Source organism: Vicugna pacos, chromosome 17, assembly GCF_048564905.1.
Source record: "Vicugna pacos chromosome 17, VicPac4, whole genome shotgun sequence".
Taxonomy (NCBI): Eukaryota; Metazoa; Chordata; class Mammalia; order Artiodactyla; family Camelidae; genus Vicugna; species Vicugna pacos.
Window position 1 is genome coordinate 31,804,104 of NC_133003.1, and position 26,612 is coordinate 31,830,715.

At 41.9% G+C, this 26,612-nt stretch overlaps 1 protein-coding gene across 3 annotated transcripts in view; it reads right to left on the reverse strand.

The window, feature by feature from the left end:
• The window catches only part of CADPS (calcium dependent secretion activator), a 414,447-nt gene that overhangs the window by 88,360 nt on the left and 299,475 nt on the right, over positions 1–26,612 (reverse strand). For 2 of the 3 annotated variants that reach the window (XM_072941600.1, XM_072941599.1), the window contains exons 17-20: positions 26,103–26,171; positions 12,283–12,389; positions 5,547–5,703; positions 4,028–4,169 (exon numbers count right to left, since the gene is read on the reverse strand). In XM_072941600.1, coding sequence (XP_072797701.1) covers positions 4,028–4,169; positions 5,547–5,703; positions 12,283–12,389; positions 26,103–26,171 — 475 coding nt within the window. The remainder of the gene's footprint in view (positions 1–4,027; positions 4,170–5,546; positions 5,704–12,282; positions 12,390–26,102; positions 26,172–26,612) is intronic. The other variant, XM_072941598.1, reaches the window with a different exon arrangement.

Consider the following 26,612-nt stretch of genomic DNA (forward strand, 5'->3'; position numbering starts at 1 on the left):
ACATTGCTAAGGTATCTGTGGTCTGACATTTTATCATCATTAAGGTATTGACATCTGGGCCAATCTGGGAAAAGACATTATTTTAAAAACACTTTTTTCCATGTGGATATCTCAGGCAGAGAGAGAGAGTGTGTTTTGAGAAATGAGAAACCCACATTTTTCAGAGTGTATATCAGTTCAGAGTCATCCTGACCTGGAATGGGGAACTGTGAACAGCGGATTCCTCGTGCCTGGGAGCGTTTAAGTGGAGATGGAGAGATGATCTCTCACGGAAAGAGTGGTCCAGAGGGCTGTCTAGACTTGGCAAGCTTTGGGTTGGATGCTTTCTAAGTTTTCTTCCACATAGAAGCCAGGATGACTCGACTAGCATCACACCAACTCCCAAGAGCTGGTACATAAGTTGTCTATCTGCTAGGTAGGACCAAAAGCTCATACTCAGGGCTGCCGGGAAGGTTGTGAACAATCAGCTCGGCGTGGGTGGTGGCCCTGTGACGTGTCCTGATGGATACCCCCATGGGGGCTAAGGGCTCCAGCAAGGGCCTGGCCTGAGGAGGCTGGTTACATTCAGCTGTGATTGGAAGCTATGGGATGGCATTTTCCACCCATGCAGAGAGATTCAAATTGTGACTATCATCTGGTTTCCTGGAAGCAGAGATGCAGCTTCTTTCTCCGCTCCTCACAGAGACAGAAGGTCATCTTTCCAGAGAAAAGCAGCAGTGAGATCTTAAGCCATTTCTCCCTCCCTAATCACATAACTTCAACTGTATCAAACCCAAATGATGATGGCATCTGTTTTTCTTTTACAGGACCGTATTTTGAAAGAAGATCTGAAGAATGAAGAATATTTAAACCTCGTTTTTAGCAACTTCAATATCTTGGTACCATTTTCTTGTCAGAGTTCTGTTCCTTTAACATGTTAAATATTCTATTGACTCTTAAACAACGCAGGGGTTGGTGGGTAGGGGGGCCACAGACCCCAGTGCAGTTGAAAATCCACATATAACTTTATGTTTAGCCCTTGGCTCTGTGGTTCCTCCTTATCCTTAGCTGCGTATCTGTGGATTCAGCCAGTCTCTGACCACGTAGTACTGTAATACTTACTGCTGAAAAAATCCACGTGTAAGTGGACCTGTGCCATTCAAACCTGCGTTGTTCGAGGGTCAACTGTACTGGTTTTTCTGCAAGCAGATTTGGTGGTGCATTTCTCAGTCATGTTACCGATCATCAAGTGCCCGTAAGAACCACTTTTGAAAAGTGGAAGAGCAGAAATATTTGAGTATACTAAGTGTTTGAGAGAAAGTCTGTGCTGTGTATTGGAGGGTCACGTCGCAACATTCGAGAAGAGGAAGCAAATTCAATCTATTTATCTAGTCGGCATCTTACTTTTGAGTAAGCTTGATGAAAAACATTCCAAAAAGATCATTCTTCACTTAGAAAAAAAAAACTCTGCTTCTTGATCAACCCTCTACCTAGCGATCAGATGGATGTTCATACTTTGTTTCTCTTTGCACAGTAAAAAGTATTTAGACTCGTTCCTCTTAGCACGTAAGCGTGTTCCCAATTTTTTTTATACCCTTCATTTTGTGCCGGCTATTCTGCAGATCTGTCCCACAGCATCCACGTTCTGTGTGCAAGTCAGCTAATAACATGTATGTGATCTCAAAGAATTTTAACTTAGCTTATGTTTTCGTTGGCACTTTCTCCAATACCTCCACCTACTCTGAAAAGCACGAACTGTTTAGCATGATTTAAACAAACCACAGTCCTGTTCACGAGCCAAGAGCACAGTTCGGGACAGCGAAAAGCTACTTAAAAAAAAACACATTCCCACAAAACATTCTCAGGTTATTATTCACAACTATTAATCCTTCGCTAATTTTCAGATCTTTAAATGGGTGATCCAAGTATTCAAATTTTGTTTTTTCACTCATTAAAAAAACTTACGTAGACTTGATCAGTCAGAAGTAAAGGTGGAATCAAAACCATTTTCACAATTGGAAGTCTTAGTCTAAATCATTCCCAGACTAAGACTTCCAATTGTGAAAATGGTTTTGATTCCACCTTTACTTCTGACTGATCAAGTCTACGTAATGCTTCAAAAAGGAATAGCACTCATTGGCTTGTTTCTGAAGAATGTAACAGGTTGTAAGATGACTTTAGGGACATCATCACAGAGCTCCATGACAATTCTCAGACACTGAGTAGAGACGTTCTTAAAGATGTTTTACAGAGGAGAAGACAATTACAGAGGTTCAAACCCTTGTCTTCTGGCTAGTAAATGGAGAACTCGGCCCTAACTCTAGGGCCCTTTAAGAAAGAGTGAAGGGTGCTTATCGCTTCCTCCCATGTGTGTTGGTGGTATCAGCCTCCACATTTAAATTCAAGTAAGAAAATGCTATTTTAAGACCATAGCTATTTTCAAAATGTGAATATTACTCATTTTAACCTTTTCCTTTTTCACAACTGTTCTGCACAGTACCACTGTCTTGATGAGAGTGAGCATTTAAAGAAACACAGTCACTCGTTAATGCTTTATCATTAAGGGTCCCAGTTTTATCCTCGTGAGTGAAAAGTCAGCAGGGCCATTTTAATACAATGTTATAAACCTGAGAATAACAAGCTAAAATTTAGATTTCTTGGTATTTGCAAATGAAGAGCCATTGCCTATTGACCTGCTTTTGGTACGTAAACCAAGAAACCTCTTTTGTGGCTCAGATGTGGAAGGAGGTGGTGGGCTGTCTTATTCGATGTAATATTAGAAAGAGGGTCTCAATTCAGAAAACTGTGTAAAGACAGGCCCAAGTCAAGGCTTCCAAACTGAGAAAAATCTCTTGAATATTTGTTGTGAAAGTGCCTGAAACTGTGCTGTGCATACCCCAATTTGCTCCATCCTGGTTGCTCCATCCTACAAATGGAAAGGGCCAGAAGGAATAAAATGGTTTTCTTACAGGAAAAAGAAAAAGAATCTAACAGGGCAAAGTGATGATCAGGCTTTAGTGAAGTTTTTCAAACCATACCAGAAAATGCTCTCCATTTGGGAGTTCTCTACTTCTCTAGAAAAGGGGAGTCTGAGGCTGACCCTTGGCAGCCTTGAGTGATGGCCCTCCTCCTTGCAGTAGGATGGAGGTGGCACCAAATCTGCCGGACATTTGAAATGGAATCTATTTGCCACGCAATCGTGGAAATTGCCACATTCACAACCTAGGGGATTTCCTGTAATTAGCCCTACAGGATAGATACTTCATTAAAAAAAATGAGTGATGTGGTCAAGTACATTTAGGAAACTCCGGGATGGGCACAAACGAGTTTCTGTATTACTTGATTCTCAGAGTTTTGAATTATGCTGGGATGCTTTGCGGAGACGGGTGTTGGTGGTGGGGGGGGGGGCGTAGGCAGAGTGGGATACATAGAGTGTCTTAAATGTATCTGGCCACAGAATCCTTTCTCTGAGGAGTGTCTCAAAAGCTTAGACCAGGAAATGACAAACTCTGGCCCAGAGGCCAGTTTCCTGTTTTTATGTCAATCAAGTTTTATGGGAACACAGCCACACTTGTTCATTTACCTCTTGTCTATCGCTGCTTTGTGCTACGTTGCAGAGTTGAGAGTTGACAGAAATCATGAAGCTTGAACAGGCTAAATGTTTACCACCTAGCCTTTTACAGAAAAAAGTTTGCTGACCCTTTGCCTAGACCCCGATGGAATGCACTTTGGGAAACATTAATCCCTAGGAACAAAACCGCTGGAATAAGACACACAGCACAAACATCACAGCCAGGTTTATACCCCGTATTGCTTATTTATCTTGTATAATAAAACCAAGATTCCACTGCACAAAACATTTCTCAACCTGTCCCCCACTCCCCTCTTTGGACAAGGAGGCCATGACCATCACAGGTGGAAGGAAGTACGGTGTTTGCTCTCTGTCCATGTTAACAGTGAAAACCATAAGACACCGTTAATCCATTTCTGCATGACTCTCCAGCCATTGGGACCCAAACTCCGATGGTATCAAAAGAGGTTTCCTTACTTGACTGGTTCCCATGACTCCCGCTCAAAGCCCCTGTGAATGGATTGTGCTATGGAGGACTCCATCAAATCCACATATCTAACCACAAGTGGGGCAAACAGGTCTTGCAGGTGTTTGTGAAATTTTCCATTGCACAGATTATCTAGAAGAGATAAGCAAAAGCTTGGTAAGAATCCACAGTTGCTTCATCAGCGAACTATGTACACAATAGAGAGGACTGTCTTCTACATTAAATATACTGCTTCTAAAAAAAAAAAAAAAGCCAAAAAGGAGGAGAAGGAGGAAGAGGATGAGGAGGGGGAGAAAGAGAAGAAGAAGAAAAAAGTACAAGAACAGTATCAAAGCTCATGCTTAAATCTGCATGGAAGCAAAACGAAATTCAAACCCTTTTTTCCCATTTGTATCACTCTCCTAAAAAGGAAAAAAAAAAACCCAATTCTCCCTTAAAAAAACGACAAAAGCAGCAACAATTGAGGCTTTTTTTTTAAGGTGTTCTTTGCACCTGCTCCCTTTCTTCCCCTTCAGACACCGGGAAGAAAGAACATTCTGTCCCCCTTCCTTTCTTCATCCATCTCCCCCGGGAGAAGAGTCTCTTTTATGGCCATGTGTTCCCAGAAGATACGTTGAAAGGCTTGGGCTGTTACTTAGCTAGAAATTGTTTTTCATCCAGGAAACGTCTTTTAATAAAAATTCAAAATGGGTAGAAGTTAAGTCAATTCGCTCGTTCGAGAGCAAATAAAACACACAGGCCTGGGTACCACCTTCTCACTGCTCTTGGGTTCTTCTGCCTCGTCAAGAAAGGGCCCCCCGCAACAGGACACTTATTGGAAGAAAGGGCATGTTCGTCAGCTGTAAGTTTTTTTTTTTTCTTTTCTGATGCTATTTGACTTTCAGTAGGAAAGCTAACATACAATTATTGGGAAAAACCTTCACATTTGTATGAAAAAAATTAAGTTGCTTATCTCTTTGATAACCTGTTCTTTTCAAGTAGCCTGTAGGAATAATTGTATTTGCACTACATTATCTGCCTACAAATATTTAAATTACATTATATGCATAAATGGACTCATACAACAGTATTATTTACTAACTTGCTTCTCACACTGTCTTTCTGTTGTCAGTACATGAATTTTATTTTAAGAGCATCATTGTAAAGGCTGCATGGTAGTCTAGCCATTTGTTACAAATGATGTTAAAAACAATTCATATTTAAAAAGATCGATCTACTTGTGAGAGTATATTTCCAGAGACCTTGACTTTGAAGGAAGTTACAGGATTTTGTTATGAGACAGCATGTATAACTGAGATGCAGCCTCGAAAGTAGTTTGAAATTTGAAGATGTTAAAGGTTTTAATAAATATAACCCTGTTTCTCCATCACCTGAAGTTTTTTGCTTTTAAAGTAATCTGAAAACTGCGAAGAGCTGTGGCCAGCCTTTTGTCTGCCGAGGGGGATGTTCTGGCCATCTGTTTATCTGCACACTACTTTGGAAAGTCAAACAGTCAAAGATGATACTTACAATTGGTACGGAGAAAGTCATTCAGGAGCTGAAACAGTGGAAAACTGTCCCACGTGTCTGGGGGCTGCACCTCTAACGCGGCGTCCATGTCCACGGCAAAGAGCGAGAGGAACGTCTCGGCGTGCTCCACCATCAAGTCTGACCACCACGCGAAGGCCTTTGAAATTTGGCAGAGAAACAACAGACCAAGAGGCGATGAGCATCCATCTCTGACCTCAGACGTGAAGTCAAGCCCTCGCTGTTCAAGACTCATTGTGCATCCAGCAGGGTTTGGTCATTTTATTGTAAAGAGAACAGCATTTTTGGATACAATTGGGCCTCGATGTGTCCCAAGGTGATGCTTCTCATGACTCCAGGCCTGCCTTAGGAAGTCCTTTTCTGACCTACCGGTCAGAGGACGCAGCTGGAGAAATGACAGGCGTGGAACTTCTGTTCAATTTACAATAACTCAGTATGTTTGGAGTCATGCTCTTTATCACTCGTGTCGGCTAGTTCTTGCTCTAAGGTATTAGAATTTGGGAGTTTCTTCACTGTGTTTATGGGTTTTCTGCTGGTCTAACTTGAAAATTGGCAATTAGTATTTACTTATCTCTACGCATCTGGGGCTTAATTGTCTGCGGTCTCACATAGGCTCAGCAACTCATGTTTCCCTACACGATGGAAATGTTACTCCTATTTCAGACCAAGGCGAAGGCAACCATGGTTGCAATTGTCACAGACTTTGGAGGTGGAGTCTCTTGCAGCAGGGAGCCTCTGGTTTTGCATCCTGTTTGTAGGAAAGCTCAGGCTGAAGCTAGGAGACACTCAGTAAGAGTAGGACTTACTTTTCTGAGGGTTGGACACATATGTACATTGAAAACCAAAAATATCAGTGAAGTAACTCATTTTCATGCACGTGGGTCCTTGGAAATCACTGTGCAGGGTCTCAGAGGTGACATTCACATCGGATGGGCCAGATGTGAATGCAGTTCAAAGGCATGCATGCATGTTGACTTGTCAGTTCTGGCAGGGAGCATGCAGAATGAGTGGCGGTGTCAACAGGCCCTTTTTATTTTTTATTTTTTGCTGATTTCAAAGAGAGCAGAAAAACAAAAAACAAATTGCCAGCTCCATCTTGTCCCCCGCCTCCCCACCCAGTGCCGTAAAGTATTTACATGGGAAACACTTTCCGGAGCATTCACCAAAAGAAAAAGAAAAAAAAAGAAAAAAAAAAGAAAAAGAAAAAGAAAGAAAACAAGAAAAGAAAAAAAAAAGATGGGAAGGCATTTGGAAACATGAAAGATGATTATGGAAATAATTCCATAAATGAGGGAGTTTGCTCAATGGCCAAGCTCTTCTGTGATCTATTAGTTATTGGGGGATATTCTAACAGCCACCAGGAGGCAGAATAGGGGTCCACCTCTCTTCTTTCATGAGACTTCATTTTACTTACTTCTCCTTTATCAACAGGTGGCTGGTTTGCAAATTAAATGGAAAAAATCAAGTCATGGACCATTCTGCAAGGTCAGCTTGGCTGGAAATAGACACCTGCTGTTTCCGTTCTAATTTACAGTAAAACCTCACTGATTCAGAGTGATAGGAGAAGAGAGATGCTGGTCCACTAGCAGAAAACAACCTAAATTGCTGGGCTTTCTAAAAAAAGAGAAATATCATTTTGCTGCTTTCCAATGCAGTCCGTACTTGGGCACCAAAGAAAAAGGTATTCATTGGTTATCATATAAATGTACCATAAAAGTAAAAGTTTTTTTTTTTAAACTTCTAATAGGCATAGATAAGTTGGCCTCTAAGTTGAAGTCAAGGAGATGGAAGCTTTCATTTCATGGATCCTGGGATGAAACTGGGAAGAAGAGCCTTCAGAATTTCTAGAGAACGTTGAAATCCCATCAAACATCTCACTTAAGAGAAATTAAACGAGCCTGATCTGCAACTGAACTGTCACAAATTACAAGTACTTGGGTCTGAATCAATGAGGTTTTACTGTGTAGTTTTACCCCCTGGGACGAGAGCCCTCGGGGTTTGGGGCTTGCTCCGTGATCTGGCTAAATCTGGCAGAGAAAGAAACCGTCCATCCACCCCCAGAGCTCTTAGCCGTGTCACTCAGGGCAGGGTCCTTCCGAATATTAAAACTTGCTGGAGTTCCACTTGCAGCCCCCGACCCCAACCCTACATGGAGGGCTGACTCTCGTTAGTCCTGATGCACGATATTTGCGAAATTCACACCGATATTGGCTGGTACTTATTCTTTAGTTATTTGATCCATTTTACATCTTCAGGGTGAGTCCAAGAAAACAGTTACTGGGGAGACTCAACTGCCTTCCCAGACACAATTTTGCTCCAGGATGACAGGAAAAAAGAAAAAAACAAAAACAAAAAACAGACACAAAATGAAACGAAACAAAACAAAACGAAACAAAACAGCTACTCCTAAATGCCTGAAATTAAACATTTCTCAGCCCAACCTCATACCTGGCTCTTAACAGCTTTATTGGGAAAGTTGCAAACCAGAGGCCATTAGAAGCACTCATTTCTGCTACCTACAGAAAACTCAGTCCCTTGTTAGAAGTTGATAAATTATTGAGCAATGATCTAAGTTGCTGCATTAATAGTCAGACAGGTAGGCAGCCCTGCGAAGAACACTGACTATGGTGACACGAAATATCACCACTGATGCCTGGCAGAGAAACTCAGGTGAAGTCCTAGCTAAGGAAGAGACTTTAAATAGGGGGTTATCAGAGAAATGAAGTCCAAATTTATTTTTCTGCACCTAAGGTAATTCTTTCAGAACCTCATAATCAAATGTGGCTCTCTGAGAAGGAGAAAAAGATTCTGGCAAGGGCAGTAACCATCAAAAAAGCCACTATCATCATTTTAATCAAATGAACAGAGTCTGTGTGTCTGGGTTGGGCCAGGCCAAGCTTCAAAATAAAATCACCACCACCACAATTATATGTATTTATTTTATCCTTGCTCATACAGGTGAATGCTATTTTTTGCACACGAGTTAACTCAATGTTTACGGGCGTCTAATGTCTTCGGAAATCTTTTCCAAACACAAGGAGCTGTATTTTGGCTTCTAAATACTTACCCAGGGCTTTTCATTATTTAAAGGCAAAGATGTATGCTTTTGGAGCACAGTCAACCACATGGAACACACTGTATATTCTGTACACAAACTACATGTATATATGTACCCCCTGTGTACCACAATACATATATACATATACATACGTATACATAGAGAGAGAGATTGGCAAAGTGAAGCAACGGGACGTGAAGGCATAATTCCTTGTGTGCGTGTATGTGTGTGTGTGCGCGCATAACTCAGGCTCTAAGAGAATTAAGCTGTAATTGAGAGAGACGTGCGAAAACTGTGTATGTGTGTATATGACGTAGTCTTAGTTGGTGGGAATTTTTTTCTCCTGCAACATTGCATGACTTTATATTGGACTTGAAAATGGTTTTAAGGACTATTATTATTATTATTATATTATGTTATTATTATTATTATTTTTTTTCAGGGAGGCAATTCTCCTCATCACTTTTATTTGCATGGTGCCACCAAACAGCATGACCGCACAGCCAAGATCCACGCTGAGGATGGAGTGATTTTCTAGAGTTTCTTGAGCACCCAGAGAAGATGGCAGTGAGGACTGGCCAGTAGAGAAAAACATTTCATACTTCATCCTTTCGGGAGGAAAACCTCGTCCTCAGTGTGTCAGGGCCAGTTCTACTTCTTTGCTTGCAGCCCCAGGGGCCCTTCACCCGGCTTTCTTCCCCTGGAATCAGCTGGGCCATTTAAAAAATTACCAATCTTCGGCCCCTTCCTAAGAGATTCCAATTCATTGAGCTGGGGTGACATCGGGGCATCAGGAAAACTGAGGAAATACCTTCTTTGGAATCATTTTTAAAAGCTTCCCAGGTGGTTGCAGTCTGTACGTGAGCGCTGAGAACAGGGGGTGGTGACTTTCTGGGCCACTCTACCTGGAAACCAGCCCAACCTCCTTTCAACATATCCTGACTGTATCATTCGCTTGGTACTATCCACGTAGGTTTTATCCCTCTTTAGGATGACATGCTTATATATTTTGCTTCCTTAGCAATTTGTTTCTATTAAGACAAGAGCCAAGCTTTGCCGAGTGCTCACTGCGTACCGAGCCTAACCCCAGATGCATTATTATTGGCCTTCCATCCTGACAACCATCTGTGGTGCAGTCTGACTGTCTCCAATTTATGGATTAAAAGAGGTTAAGTAACTAGGTTGAGGTCACAAAGCAAGAAACAGGCCAAGCTGGACTTCAAAGTCAACCCAGAGCCGGAACTCCTAGCCACGCTGCATTCTACTGCCTCGAGGCCAAGCCTGCCTGTGCCTCCTTGTCCAACAAGAAAGCGCTGAGGTGGCTTCCCCAGCACTCAGCAGATGGGTAGTTTTTGACCGATTAAGTAATGAGATCCTGTGATTGGGTGAGACGACTAATTCAAGAAATAATCCTGTACATTTTTCTCAAAGCAAACTGGGTGTCTGAATTCCAAAGTGTGCTGAAGTTTTCATCCCTAACTTCTAAAGCCAGCAAAGGAGAACAGAAGTGATTTTATTTCCACCCTATTTTGAATTGGTAAGATTAGAACATTTTTGTGATGATGGTTACTTTAAGATGGTGATTAGGACTTAGTGAAAAAAGGGATTTTTTTTTTGAAAAGCTAAAAAAATACCTTCTTTGGAATATCAGCTTTTCTTTGGTACCTCTTGTGAGTAATTTGGAAAAATATCCATCCTTTCCTAGCCTGCTGTGCCTTCAGAAAATAACTTGAAAACAAGTACATGTGTCACTTTTCTTCTTCCACTAGTCACTTAAGGAACAACTAACTATAAATGAGGGAAACCATCTTCTTTGTACCCGTATCTTCAAAAATTTGGTTTGGCATCTTGGGAAAAGCCTCAACCACAAATCGAGGGAGGGCTGGCCAGACCCCTCCACGCGTCTGGAGACGACGGTGTGGACACCCAGAAAAGAACACACTTACCATCACTTGAACCCCAGATGCCCTCAACCTGAAAAGAACATTGTAGAGGAAAGAGTAGAAAAAAAAAATTCTAGCCCAGTTAATGTCATGTCTGAAGGTGAGTCCTATGTTGCTACGGTTGGAGGGTGTTGATTTTGGCCCCTCTTCTCACTCCTGGCTGTGCATCTGCTGGGTGCTGTAGGAGCCGGTTACACCTGCCGCGAGGGGTCCTCACCCCTGGCTCAGAGGGCTTTCGGGGACATGGTGCTTCTTTGGCACTCTCTCTATATATAAATACTGTATATGTGATTCACATACAGACAGCTGTAGAGGAAGATTAGTGTCACTCTGGCTAGCGACGGGTTACCACGGTCGGTACTCCATCTGCTGCGATCAAGGGAAGTACAGACGGACATAGGAGCCACGACAGGCTAAGGGGACGGAATCAAGGCAGGTAGGAGGCGTGTGTTGGGATGTAACTGCAGTCGTTGGTAGGTATACCAGTTGCTTCATGCACGCACAAGAGAATCACCCACGTTTCCCCTGCCGTGGAGGGCCACCCACTCATTTCACAAGCAGTCCACTGGACATCGCTGTTACATTCCTCGGGTCAGTGTTAGGAAGCAGGAGCACCGGGAGGAGTCCCCATTAGAAGACATGGTACCGGAAGGGCATGCACAGACTACGACAGCAGGGGGCTGACTCATTCGTTTCGGTCACATACCTCTTTCCCCTGCCACGATCAGCCAAGATTGAACGGAACAGTAGAGAAACAGGGAGGAAATTTAAATATGCAATCAGGCATTAGTCGTGACGACTGGCTTTATGGTGTGTTATATACTATTTAACTATACTGCCAATTCTCATTTAGTCACGGGAATGATCATTTTAGGTGCTTCTGAAATTACTTGTATTGAAGGCTCCCCCCTCCTTTTCTCCCCTCTTGCTGTAGGTGTGATTGGAGAGGAAGAGTGAGAATTCGTTTTCCAAAAGGCGATTTTAAAAGAGGATTTTCAATCTCTCCGTCTTGAAACAAGCAGTGATTTAACAGTTTGATCATAATGAAAACGTAGAACCTTTTCTTGGAAGGGTTGGGTTGTTTAAGTCCATACAGGTTTGGGATTTAGTTAGCCCTGAAATCCCTCGGTTTATAATTATGATCAAAATAATCATTTTGACAGCGGTTGAGGAAAAAAGTAAGCTATATCTAGATGTATGCTGGAGAATCAACAAGTTGAACAACACAGAGTTAACTAGGTTCTGTCACTGCGTTTGGCATCCCAGGAACAAAGGCAACTCCAGTGCAGGCAGGACTAAAGTTACGGAGATAAATTCAAAAACATGGCTCTCAATCCACACACCAAATAAAATAAATCAAAACAACAGCGGTGGCAACAGAAACAACCACAGAAGACCAAAAAGTATTTCATGTGTTCCGGACAATAACCGTATGTTGCCTGAATAATCATCTTGAAAACATACTCACCTCTTCGACTGGTTGCTAGGAACATCTGAAAACTTACGCTGAAACGTACAACAATGCAACCCCTCTCTGGTTGTTTTAAACAACCTTCCGAAGGCTCCTGCTCGAAAAGCTTCCACTTTCGTTCTCTTTCCAAGGCCAGTTAAAAGAAAATGGGTGTTAAAGCATTTCTCTCACAAGGTCACTGGTAGAATCAGGTCTGCACCCTCAGCTAAGGGACACCAAGGGACATCGCCCTCCACGCTCGCTTACCTCCGCGTGGTGTTCCTCGTTCTGTTGGAGAACTTCAATGACTAGTTCAGCAAGACGTATTGTGTCTTCCAGCTTTTTGGCAGGAGTGATTAACCGGCCTACATTTTCTGTAGTACAAGAATGTGTGTTACAATTCAGCAAAAGCGTCAGGCTGGTTTTTGCGGCCACTAGAACTAGTGGATAAGAAATTCCAAATAGTTACCAAGTTCTTAAAAAGTTTCATGCAGATGTTAAGTGCCACATAATTAGTAGTGAGCAAACCATAAAGCCATTTTATTATGATGATGATCGCCATCATTTATAATAATACGGATTAAGAAAAAGTAGTGCTCCAGCTTCAGACGTGCTTAGCAAGCTGTATAAAGACTATGACAGCCCGTTTCAAATTTAGCGACATTTGTACCCATGTTCTTTAAAGACAGCATAAACGTACTATCTTGTATCACTCTCTAGACAGTGTCCGTGCTACCGGAAGTGGGAAGATGTAACGGAAGCTTGGTCTTGATTGCTGCTACTTTTGTTTCCTGAATTTGTCCCTAAATATTTGATACTTCAGAATTGTTTTTCATCATAGGTCTGCATGTTTCATAGGTATTGGAATGTTTATTAAAAAAAAGGAGACTCAAAGGTCTGGCTGTTTTAAGTTGTCCAGGGAGGAGGCTGATAATTAATGGACTTTCCGAGCCATCAGGGAGGAGGCAGGATAGAATTATGAAGCGTGCTGGCTGCATATTACTGGACGAAGCGCTCTGTGCCACTGGCTGGTACAGCTGACATGTTATCAGTTAGGTGGCAACAAAATATCCCGATTTTTTGTTTTAGTTTCTGTTGCATTGAAAGGGCTTTTATCTGACTCAAGAACAAACTGAACTCTGGTTTCTGTTGTATTCTTTATGAAGCTAAATTCCTGAAGGTTTGGCAATGTCATTATGTTACCAAAAATTATAATTATTTTTCCTGGGGTGGGGGGCAAGAGTAGTATTTGAAACGTAAAAGTTTTCTCAGCCAATGAAATGGCCTGAATTCAGTCTAAACTCACAGGAGAACGTGTATTTCATGCTTAGACCCCTCCAGACTTTGATGCCTCAGAGTCATTCAGAGCCCATGGTGGGTAACAGAAATAAGGGTCCTTTAGCCCGATTCTGTAGGGAGGTATACACATGCATAGAAGCATGGCTAAAACTTACTTTCATCTCTTTATCTGAAGCAGATATGCTTTGGTTTCAGGGTTTTTTTCTTGCTAGAGAAGGTCACTCAATACTTCACAGGAAGGGCTGGTTTCTTGTTGCTGGTTTAATTTTTGTGTATGTATGTGTGTCGGGGAGTAAACAAAATTGTAGGAGATTGCTAACTAAAAAAACAAACAGCTCCTCATCATTGTCCCCTTGTGCGTTTGTTAAATAGGGGGCAAACATGTCAGATGATTCATAATTTAGTATCTGATAACAAAAAACAAGTTCAGTGCAACAGTATCCAGAGTGGTCCAGCCAGTGGGTCCTAAGAGTGATGGATAGAACTGGATAAGATTATTGAAGTGTAGAATGTCTCACTCTACTACGGCTTGATGACTGGGGTGAAAAAGGGGCTTTCTGGACTCAGACCAATGGAATGCTCCATTGTCTCTGCCAGCCTTGAGGGGGTGGGAAATGTGACTGGGTTCCAGGTTAGGACATGAAGGTGGGATCCACAGGGGAACAAATCAGCAGATTAGGCGGAGAAAATCCAACACTCAAAGTAAGGGGATGTGCAGAGCTTAGGGGCTGACAGCTCGTTGCCTGGTCCAGAGTGATCAATATTTGGAGAAAGAATGAGTGACAAGATTGATTTCCGTGCTTCTGGGGTACCTGGTCTGATTATAATTTCGTCAATGAACTAACAGAATTTCATGAGTAGCCTTTCAGGCATTTCTACAAACATACTGTGTATATATGTTGGGGTAATATGTGTAGAATGAGGTATTTGCATTTTGATAGTAAATAGGCAGAGGCTACTAGTTTTTGGTTAGTTGATACTCACATTTACACATCAATTTGCAAATTCCTCATCCTATGCTTATTACCCATTTGACACATACACTCACATACACACATCACACACTTACATACATTTTCTAGTAACCAGGCAAGCCTGCCCATTAACACAAATCTGCAGGAAATCCCACTTGGGGCACATCTTTGAAATCTCTTACTTTGAAAAAGACAGAACGTTGTCCTTTCCGGAGAGACACTCACCAAATCCAGGGGAATTCTGCCTGTACGCGATGCGTGATGTAGAAGTGGAAATAATTCCCATCAGTATTTTTAGGTACTTTTATTTAAAAAGCTGTAGATGATTTTTGTGTTTGGAGAGATCCAAGATGCGTAAGCTGGGACCACCTGAAGATCTGTTTTAATATGCAGGGCTCTTAGACTGACTACAATATATATCAATAGATACACATAAAGTGTACGTGTGCACACAGTCATTCTATGAGTGTGTACACATGCACGCTGATATGTGTATGCCTCATGTATATATACAGACAGTATGTTTAATAAAAGCTTTTGCAATTGTACTTTAACATGCAACCATTTAAAGTAAGCAGGGTAAGTTCCCTTTAATCTAGAACGTTTGATCTTCCAATTAACCCATGTAGCCAGACTTTTCATTTCTTATTAATTAGCTGCAATCCCATGATCTACAGATCGAGCTACTTTATTGAGACACGATTCTATTTTCCTCTCCACTTGCACTGCTAACTCACTAGCTAAGTAGTTAAAAATTAAAAAAAAAAAGATCCTAAAAGCAACCTCTCTGAGATGTTGTCTTTAAAGAAAATATTGTGCAAAATCCTTGAGCACCTCCTCCCTCCCCCTCAACAGAGTTCAAGGAGAAATTTGTGTTTAGAAATGATTTTTCTTTTTTTTTTTTTTTTGGTCACTTCTGCTGTCTGGAAACAAACTGCAATATTCTTATCACCCAATCTTATACTAGCTGGAGCACTGATGAAGGAGAATTAAAAATACAATATACTTAGTTAACATTTCATACAACAGAATTGAAGCTCATAACATAGAAAAAAATCGTCATGCAAAATGTTATGCAACAATGTTATTTTGTGCTGACACTGAGATTTGAAAATGTTGCATATGTCAGACATCGCTAGACAAAAAAAAAATGTGGACATTTGGAAATAAATGCTCTCTTTTCGAGTCTCTTAAAACCTACGGTGTCAAACTCGAGAGTCTGAGCCTCAGGTTAGTATTCTACACAAAATTTCCAGAGAAATGAACAAAAAAGCAAACTAAACTAGAAAGCTGTCGAATAAAGGAAAGGTAGAAGTTTACGGTACTTGATTTTGGCCTAGGCATGCCTTTGAGCCTCTGATATAACATGCTGGTCTGCGTTTGGGTGGGTGGAGGAGGCCCAGGAGGTGACGGGGGAGCTGCTCGGGTAGGTGGAGAGAGACGGTAAAAAAGTAAAGAGACAAAGTGACTATCACGAAGGGTGACAAGTGAGATGACAAACTCTGAAAAGAACAACCAGACAGGCAAAAATGATAAGACGCGGATGGAGAGCCGTTGCTTTCCTGGCGTGACTGCAATGTGACAGAGGTGTGACGTTGTTTGACAAGGGATGGGACTCTTACCAGCGTCACCAGCACCACCGGGCTGAGACGCTCAGAGGCTGAATGCAAATATGGGATGCCTTTATCCAGATGGATACACATGAATGATGGTGGCAGCACCATAGACATTTTGTACAATAAAGAACATCTCTACGTTAATCGCTGCCTCCTCCTTCCGGATGCTCGGAAACAGCCCTTGATGCAGTCACGGTTGGAGGAGCTGGCTTCTCACCCTCGGCCTGCTACTTAATCGTCCAGGTCACCTTGGACTGTCCACTTAAGCCTCTCTGTACTTCAGTTTCCTATTCTGTACACTGAGAATATTAACGTCTTTTTGGTATACCTTGCGGGGCTGCTGATGTGAGCAAACAGCAGTTTACGGGATGGATCTCGGTAACACTTAACGCGCCTGCAAATGTTTATCGTTATCCCTTACATTGTGAGAAGGCGGGAATTAACCGCTTTGCAAAAGCAGATGAAGGGCCGTTATTAGCTCAAGTGAGCCAGGGAATATTCTTGCTCCCTTCGTGGAATTTCAACATGTCAAAATCTGTCATTTCAGGGAGCAAAAAAAAAAAAAAAAAAAAAAATGTGTGGTATCTGATTGTTTCCAGCTCATTTAATTATTTTCAATTTGGAATTCTCATGGCTTTTATATTGTGGGTTGAATCATATATAAAAACTTGCCAGCTTATCAAATATGTTAGTTGCTATTCCAAATGTTAGAATACCGTAGTCAGCATTTGACCCATCTGTCATGTGGTTTTCAATATCAGCACAGCAAACATCCTGTAACAATAGCCTCTCCTTCCACACAGGCACTGAGCGCCATCGGCTTCTCAAATTCTCTCTCTTTAATGAGTGTCTTATTAACCTTGGACCTGGCCCTTTCTAATGGTTCTCATTTATAAAGCGACCTGTCGGGTGAGGGGGACAAACTCTGTTGCCAAGTTTGCTTCTTGGTTTCCTTGAATTTTCAACTGGGAAAATGAGTTTTACTGCAGGCTTATAGGAAATGCAATTCTAGCAACATTAATTAAAAAAAGAAACAACATGAGAAGTAAGGATAAATGTAGTATTCTGTCAAAACTCTCTATTAAAAGCAAAAGTTGATGTCATCCTTTTCTTGTGGGATCATCTCAATGTTTTAAATCAAGGACTTACAAAAAAAATTATGTACCCAACTCCTCTTACTTAAATCTTTTGTTTGGGAAAGATCATGTGTAAACAGAATTTGGGAAAAATCAGTTTTAACTGACAGCTCTATAAAGGAAGGCAACTACTAACCCTTTCTTTACAAAAAAGTAGCCCACATTTTGTTTTGTTAAGAGCTGGTTTTCCACCTACAGCTGAGCGGACAGTTAAGTACCTCTCCTGGCTCTTTCAATGAGTGTGTGTTATCTGAGTGTGCAATTCTCACGGAAACTCCTCATTTACTCTTGCCCAGATAATGGTGCCCGTGTAAACCACTTAGACTGGTGCTTTATAAAACAATGAAATGTCCCCACGCTGATCTATAACCGGCGAGGCAGCAGATACACATTTCAGCTCAATGGGTCTTGATGAGAGTTCGTAAAGGGATTCCCTCCTGCCAACTGTCTGTCCAGAATTCTGACAGTGAGGTTTGCCACCACAGAAAAACAAGCTCCCTGTTTTTTTTTTCCCCTCACAGAGCAAAACAAAAACATCATACCTTGGTTTCCAACTTCATTTACCCAATTACCACTGCTCATGTTTACACAATTAAATCTGCTTGGCTTCCAGAGAGAGAGTTAAATGTGACTGCAGAAAAATAAAAAGAGAATTCCTCTGCATGCTCAGCTAAGCCAAGGAACAGAAGCATCCAGGAGCCAGAGACTCTCCAATTAGCCCTTAAATAACCTGACCATCTCTGGTTCCAGCGAGAGAACTGCCAGTCCCTGAAATACCCCATAAGAGATGGATGTGGTTGATGGGAAGCCCACTTACAACCAAGTTCCAACCTATTTATGTATTACTGAAGATGCCAGTGTTTGTATGATGCTATTACTGAAAATAACTAGTCTGGAAGAATTCACTATGATTTGGGGGGAGGGGTGGATAAAAGCTAAAGTAGGAACAGAAAGCTAAGCAGATAGCCACAACAGGCTTTTCAGAGTACTCTGCCTCCCTAAAATGATGGTTCCGCAGACCAGACGTTTAGCACGGGGTTATAATTCAACATAATTTCTTTAGTGGGGCCGTCTACCACATGTACTGATCCCCTTGCATCTTCATCACTCCCTTTCAGAAGACTCCATCGTTAGGACAGCGTAATGTAGATGGTAATAAAGACTGGTGGATGAATAGTGCACTGTTTTCTCTACGCTTTTCACTGCCACCGTCTTTGTCTCTTCCCCATAAGCGCACGGGTGGCATGGCCCGTCCATCCTATATCCAATGTGTCTCTGGATTTTATCTTCCTCTGTTCGGGATCGTGTGCCTACACTCTTGCCGAGGGAGTAGACATACAACTCAAGTCTTATCATCTCCATCTCAACTGTTGCTAAAGACTCCACGCCAGCCTTTAGCTCCCTCCTTCCCCTGCAGTTTACCGTTCATGCAGCAGAGCCACAGTGATCTCTGTAAAGCACCTGTCAGACTCCAGCTCAAAAGACTTTAAGAGATGTCCACCCCCACCTACTGCATAACAAGACTTATGCCTTCATAGCAAAGATTCAGCTCCTCCGTCCATACCTCTCCTTGAACACTAATGGCCCCTCAAAAAGAGCTAATTATATGCATGCTTGTCTCCCCCTGTGCCCAGTGGATTCTGTATTTCTAGGGGCTAGAACAGTACCTTGCCCAGGGCAGGTCCTCAAATATTAGTGGATGGAAATCCTCAGTGGGTCCTGCCCAGTACTGTGCTTCCATAGAAAACCAAATACTCTGTTCTTGCAACACGCATAAAAACTATACAGCAACTTTTATCTCTTACCCAGAACCCGCGGTTACTTAACAAAGGTATTAAGCTGAATTGCTGAATAGCAAACATTCTAACTTAACCTGCCAAACCAGAGAAGAACTTCCGGCATCTTCAGGCAATGAAAAAATGATTTAAGATCATTAAAATTCCTTGTACTTAAATAATATCCATGAAAAAGAAAAATGCTATTATGATTTTTTTCTTCTCCAATTTGGTACCTTTGGATCTCGAGTCAGATCTTGTCCTTGAAACTGAGCTGCTGCACCTAAGAAAACTAAGCTTAATTCTAGATTGACACAGTAGTGGACATCTGTTATTCTTGTATGTGGGGTCATCTTGCTCAGGAGAACAGCCTCTCTTCCACCCCATGTGGCTCTAGTGGGAATGCCAAACAATGAACCCTATAGGGGCAGTCATGTGAGCCCACCTACGGCAACCGCAGTACCCTGCATCGTCATGGGTACTATGATTGGCTCAGGAATGAATATGTGACCCAAACTGGGCCAATGAGACCCTTCACTGGAATTTTCTACAGTTTCTTAGAGAGGAAAGCTCCTTTTCCTGTAGGGTCATCAGCTAGGAAAAAAGCCTGGTGCTATCAGATACAAACTACTGTATACGAAAGAGCTAAACAACATGGTCCTACTGTATAGCACAGAGAACTACATTCGATATCTTATAATAACCTATAATGAAAAAGAATCTAAAAAAGATTTTATATATATATATATATATATGAATCACTGTGCTATACTCCAGAAACTAACACAACATTGTAAATCAACTAAACTTCAAAAAAAATTTTTTTTACATATTAAAAAACCTGGTGCTATCTGTGGCTATGTTGATCCTAGCCATGACCCCCAGTCACATTAAAGAAACCTGTCAGCAGTTGGAGAGATCGAAACACACAAAAAGTCTTTGTGTCTGAGTCCACTTCCTCCATACACTTCCCAGCTACACAGACAAAAATTACCTTCTCTTGCTTAAGCTATTTAAGGTTGTGGTTTTTGTTTTTTGCTTGTCACTTGCTATGGCAAGAATACTGATTTAATAGTACTACTAAATGTCTACCTAGTTCCCAAATAAACTTTCACATGTATGGCCACAAACTCTCTGGGGCAGGATCCTGGGGTATCGGGAAGGATGATGAGCAGAGACAAACACTTCAACGAGGCAAGGAACACATTGGGGAATCAGCTCTTGACCTCCATGACATCCTGCTCCCTGCCATGCATCAAAGACCCCAGCGTAGGTGAAGTCCCCTGGTGCTGCCTTCCTGCAGCATCCTGCATTTCCCTCCACAGCACAGTTCACCAGAATGAAATGACTTGCTTTATGCCTGTGTTCTCCACTTTACTGTGAGCTCCCCCCAAGGGTAGGGGCCTCGACTGCCTTTCCTCATTGCTCCCTTCCCTGGTACCTGGCACGGCTCCTGGAACTTAGTGGGTATTTAACAAACATATATGCAACTAGATTGCAATATTTCACTTTGAAATTTAGGATAAAAAGATAAATCAACTGCTCCCTATATTCTGCTGACATCCCAATTACAACCCCTGTATCAGCATCGGCATCACCTGGGAGCTTGTCAGAAATGCAGATTTCCAGGCAAGTCAAAATCTACATTTTAACAAGATCCCCATTAAATTTTGAGAAACATTGTTTTCTATTCCATTTCTGAGATCAAACGATATGTCTATATTGCACATTTGGATTTGGAAGTTTCCTTTTAAATAATAATATGCAAATAATAACATAATTTATATTTTTATAATAACAACATACATAAAATTATAGATATAGGCACAAAATAATGAGTGTTCACTATGTGCCAGGCACTGTGTTAAGAGTTTTGTGTGGAATCTGTCTTTTAATTTTTGCAACAACCCTTTGGGAGGAGGAACCATGATTAGCCCCTCTTGCAGAAAATAAAAGTGAGACTCAAAGACGTTTTTAAACAACTTATGGGAGCCGAGATTGTGATTTAAATTTTTGATATAACAAATGTCAATTGCTCGGGCTAGCCCTGGGGTGCCATTTTCTTGGAGCTGTGCATACAGAATTCTAGTATATGGATGCTGGACACCTTTAGCTGTCATACGGGAAACTCAGGCCAGTCAATGGATTGGGAGTGGGGCCGTTATCTCTTGGCTGAAAGAGAAGGCAGCCCAGTGAGGGGGCGGGGGTGGCTGAAGGCCCTGAAGAGTGTGCAGGACCCCAGACTAGAGTCACTCACTGCCCATCTTAACCTGAAACTGTCTTCTTCTGTGTAAGCCTTGGTTTCCCCATCTATCAAATGAAGGTTTGGGATTAGGTGAATGAGAAGCCCCTTTTTGGCCTTAGAATTTTATCACTAATAATCACAATTATTTCATCGTACACAAGTTCAAAGTGTGGGCTTTGGAATTAGGCCCGTGTTCCAATTTTGTCTCTGTCACTGACCAGCTGTGTGACCTTGGGTCCTGTCACTTAACATCTGTTTCCATTTCTCCGTATTTCTATAGACGAAAGAGTGATTTCTTATTTCATGGAGTGTAAATGGATGCATCTTACATTTGGTGGTGTATCACAGTTTAGTTGGCAACATTGCTTTATTCTTAGGGGTACATAAATTAATGGGGCATCTCACAACTGATGGTTTTTGGAGTCAATGAAATATTGCAATAAATTCATATACTAAAGATGGTAATAAAACTCATAGAACTGTTGTGAAAATTAAATGACATTCATGCGTCTGTTTAGCTCATACTAGATTCTCTTTTTCAGGGGTGGGTGGTAATTCGGTTTGTTTATTTATCTTAAAAGAGGTCCTGGGAATTGAACCCAAGACCTCATGCACACTAAGTGTGCTCTCTACCACCGAGCTATACCCTCCCTCTAAATTCTCAATAGATGACAGTTGTTATCATTATCAGCAGCAGCAGCAGCAGCAGCTTGTCTTTTTTTCTGGTAGAAGAGACACTAGTTTCATATTTATTGGTTCATGGCATATTTTTAACGCACCCTCTTTTTCTCCAAGATCTCCTTTGTGACAGTGTTTGAAATATGTTTCTCCTTGCCTTCCTCACTTTTTATAACGTATAGATGAGGTACTAGTCTACAAAATAATGTGGGCTTGGAAACCCTGATTTATGTATCATAAAACCAGAAGGACGAAAAGAGGAACATTTAGTCCCTCGTGTATGAGACAAGAGCGAGATGGTCCTTGTGTTCGGTTGGCCTGGATCCTGCTGAGATGGGATTTGCCCTCACGGGCCTCCTGCGTGGGGGACTCCACGCTGTGTGTTGTCAGTATGGCAAGCTGGGCTCTCTCTTGTTCTCCTTCAGCTGGAATTGGACCTAGAAATTTGATGGAGAGAGGGAAAGATACAGAACCTCAACGTTACAGCATCTGCTGGGAAGTCCTTTGGATGGATTTGACCTGCTCTAGAAGGTTTCTCTCAACTGGGGAGATAAAAAAAAATCTCAGTTCTCTGGCCATCTCAGGGAATCTCAACTGCCCTCAGGAAGACTTCACAGTGGAAAGATCTTGGCAATTATCTGGTCCCAGAAAAGCCCGCTCTGTTCTTTGGTGGTCTTCCTGGATTAAAAGTTGTAAGTACTTTTGAGTTTATCCACTGAGTGAAAGGGTATTGTCCAAGTGCCATATGGTGGGAAGAGACAAAAAAAAAAAATAAAAAAAAAAGCATGGTGTTTGAATTTAGAATGATCTGGGTTCAAATTCTGCTTGAGAATGTCACCTACCCTTTCCAAATCTTAGCCCCCTCATCTGTAAGAGGGGCAATAATGAAGCCTTTTCTATGGAAATAAGGGAAAGATTGAATCAGGCCCCCCAGGTAAAGTCCTCAGCACAGTGCTTGGGCCCATAGGTGTGCTACCTATATCTGTCTGAATGTCCGCCTGTCTGTCTGTCTGTCTATTTATCAATCCATCTAATTTTGCAAATCCTTGCCGTATTTCAAGTTCCAGCAGAATTGTTACGATGCTCAGAAAATTAGGCAAGTATTTGTTCAAGAACAGGAGTGTAGACTTTCTCAGAGCTTGCTGGGTTCAGAACGTGTGACAGTTTAAACGGAAATACATCTAAAAGAATAGAATTCATTTGCAGCAGTCACAGCTTTTCTGTAGTAGAGTAACAGCCTTTTGCATCTTTCTGTTTTTTTGAGATTCTGTCATTGAACTGAACGTAGAATTTCTAATAACGCTACCAGACAGAAAGCGTAAGCCCACCAAAATGCCATCTGCAGGGTCCCATAGCCTCTCAAGGCACGGCCTGACTAAAGGACCCCTTAGTGGTCTGTATTCCACCCCAATGTGCACACGGAAGTCCAGCTGTGCCCAGCCACGTCCCACAGTTGGTCTGGCATACCTATCCATGTATTCATGCTTTGTTCCCTCTGTGGAAACTGAAAAGGGAAGGGGAAGGTAAGAAAAAGGATTGAAAGGTCAGGAAAGAAGTGATTATGACTGAGATTGAGATCTGCTTTGCCTGGAAGAGGCCTTGGACGCATCAAGTTTCAAACCCAGCTCGGCTTGGGCCTTAACTTTGAGGTCTAGTTTTACTCTCTTCCTCCTCCTCAATCCTTTCTCTCCATCCCTGCCAGGATGATTTTTTTCCTGGAGTGCAAGTCACCAAGGCGTCCCCTCGCTTAAAGAGCCTTCACTGGTTCCCTGTCACCTATGGAAGGGAGACAGGTGTGATTTTTTTCTTGTGAAAAATCCATACACGTGCAAAAGTTGGTATAGATTCCAGGTGAGGAAACTCTGGGCCATGAGACACAGTCTGAACTCTGTATCACGAAAGCACGTAAAGGCCTCTGAGGTCATGCCTCTGGCCTCTGTTGCCACCATCAGCACCCATTTCTGCCATCATTTCACCCACTTTTGCAACCACACTGAATTACAGAGTCATTAAGAGTGTGGCCTCTACCTGGACTCAGATTCTGGTGCTCCCACTTGCTCTTCTAGGAGCGTGTTATTTAACCTCTCCATACTTTAGTTTGCTCATCTGTAAAATGGGAATAATAGTAGCATCTACCTCATGAGGGGTTTTATGGACTCAAAATGATTAAATGCATGAACGCATGTCAAGTACTTAGAGTTGTATGTGGCCTGAAATACACACTGCATAAGCTTTAGCTGTTTTTATGAGCTCTACGGTTTTAGGTATTTGCACATGCCACTCTCTTTATCTACGACGCCTCTCCTCTTTCCAATCCCATCTCCCTTTCACTGATTCTACCTCATCTTTCAGGATGCAGCTCAAGCTTACCACCCTCGTGAAGACTCCCATGGCTTCCTGACAGTGCCCTCTTAGACATAACTCTGCCGATCGGTGTTGCTGCGTACTGAATTTGCAATTCACACTTATTCACCCGCTTACACATATGCTCCAGCTATTTCCCTCTTGTTCACACAGTCCCTGGCTTTTACCCCTGTACTTGGCATATGGTAGGCTCCCACTAAGCACCTGTCTAATGAATGAATGAATGAATAAATGAGTGAATGAATAAATACCTTCCCTTCCAAGGAGAGAAAGGCTCGTATGTCTTGAATATAGGTTTGTGGGTCTTCAAATACTTATTGGTAGCCTGGTGCTTGGCATGTGCTCAAAAATGCTTTCTGAATTGATCTGAAATACGTTCAACTTTGATTAAATGATAATTATCTTGAGAATCCTTTAGACCTTAAAGCAATGACCCATACTAGATATTGATTAAGGTTTTAAGTTAAGAGCTCTCCTCAGAAGATGCTCAGAAGCTTCAGGACCAAACGAGAAGAAAATACCCCAAGCCAGAGAACTTTTAAGAGCTTTCCTCTCAGGAAACTTCCAGCAACGGCCCCTGTCCGGGCACCTGAGCGTGCATCCTTCCTCATCACATGACACACACAAGAACAACACAGACACAACTCCTCTCTGTTTGGCTGATACACATTCATCAAAGAACACAAACTTCTCAATAGGGCAGAAAACAGAAAAGAAAAAAAAAAAAGAAATGAAAAACAAAAAGGCAGATTAATTTGGGTCGGCAACTTTAAAAAAAAAAAAAAAAGCCCGTGAGGCCAAATCACTGGAATCCTGAAACCAAAGAGGAAATGAAGCTCCACAGCAAATCAGAGTTTTGTTCCTTCAAAGCTGAGGCCTTTTTTACGAAATTCTACTCTAGGAGGAGGTCAACATCCAGCGGGCATGAGATATAGTGAGACAGCACAAATTAACTCCTTAAGGATTCTTGCAACTCCGCATCAGTCTTCGGGAGCACATACGTTAAGGAGCTATTGAAAAACGGAAACAAAACAAAAACTGAATATAACTCCACAGTCCTGATAGTTTATAATGCATAGACAACGGGTTCACCTGCGTCCTTCTGATTCTCTATTTGAAAAAGAGCGCACGACGAGGAGAGAAGAGAGAGAGAGAGAGACAAGAACACATATGCAGGATTAATGAGCAAGTGAACCCAAATGCCCCCCAACTTCTGCGTGATACATGATATTGGAAAGAAAAGGTTGCCCTTGGGGGGGTCCCACCGCCCGGAAGTGTGGGGGCCAGCAAAAAAAAAAAAAAGGCTCCTTCACAGAGGTGGAAAATGCTGCACAAATAGAAAATTAGTAAAATTAAGTTTCATGTGAAATCAATCTATGAAACATACATGAACCATCCAAGTGACAATTAAGTCATATGTTCTAGCCAGAGCTTTGAGGACGAGGACAAGTCAAAAATCTCCAGAAAGAACAAGGAAAAGCTTCCCAGCTTGAGAGAGAACAGACAGGAGGCGCAGAAGATCTAATTTTGACAGAGAATGGACCACCTTGTGTGATCTTATACCCACAATAGCTGGACATCTTAAAACATGGAAAAGAAGGCACGGGTCTGCCCCCAGCTGTCCTTTACCTGACACCTGACACATTGCTCCCCACCTAGCTGCTACCTTTTGATTGTGTACCAGTGACAAGCCCTTTACAGATTGGGGTTACACACAAGCAAAGTAAAAATGCATTCAGGTCACAGACAGAGGATAACTGAAACACTTAACAGACAAATCTGAGTTGATCACAAACAAATGGCATAATTGTCTAACCTGTGTTAGGCTGATAAAAAGTGACTGGACTTCTCACACTGGGTTTCACAGACAGAATCAACAGACAAGCCAATGCTAAAAAACTTGAAGCAAGGAGAGTGAGTTGGTTTGGATCTGGATTTTCTTGAAATAATGAAAACAGAAGGAGTGAAGACAGCATGGCGAGGAGGTGGTAGGTACTCACGAATGGTTAAATCCATCACTTGGGAGGCCAAGCAGAAGACAGGATGCTCATACATTTCTCTCTTTTTCCCTATAAAAGAGGATTTGGGCATGCAAGAGGCTTAGGTCAGAGGTAAAGAGGTCAAAGGTCATAGGTTAGAGGAAAACGTTACATTAGCTCAAAGGAAAATAGCCACAGAATATTTTGGGATAAACACAGGATAAAAGAAAAAGGCGTTTCAAAATTGGAGATCTACTGGATTAACCATTCAGCATGCCGTGAGTCACGAGAGAGATTGTGACCATGATTTTACACGTCTCTTTAGAATTATTTGCAAGAATACAATGACCAAAAACATCATGAATAAAGGGAAACAGAATTTCATTGATCGAAGGCTCCAAGATACTAAGGATTTCAGACTTTAGTATCTAAGGCTCTTGAGGTATTTCTTCATAAACATAGTCCCCGGCAATATTACGACAACTTCTTTCCGAAATTCGCAGGGACCTAAGCTGTTAACGGTCACAGAGG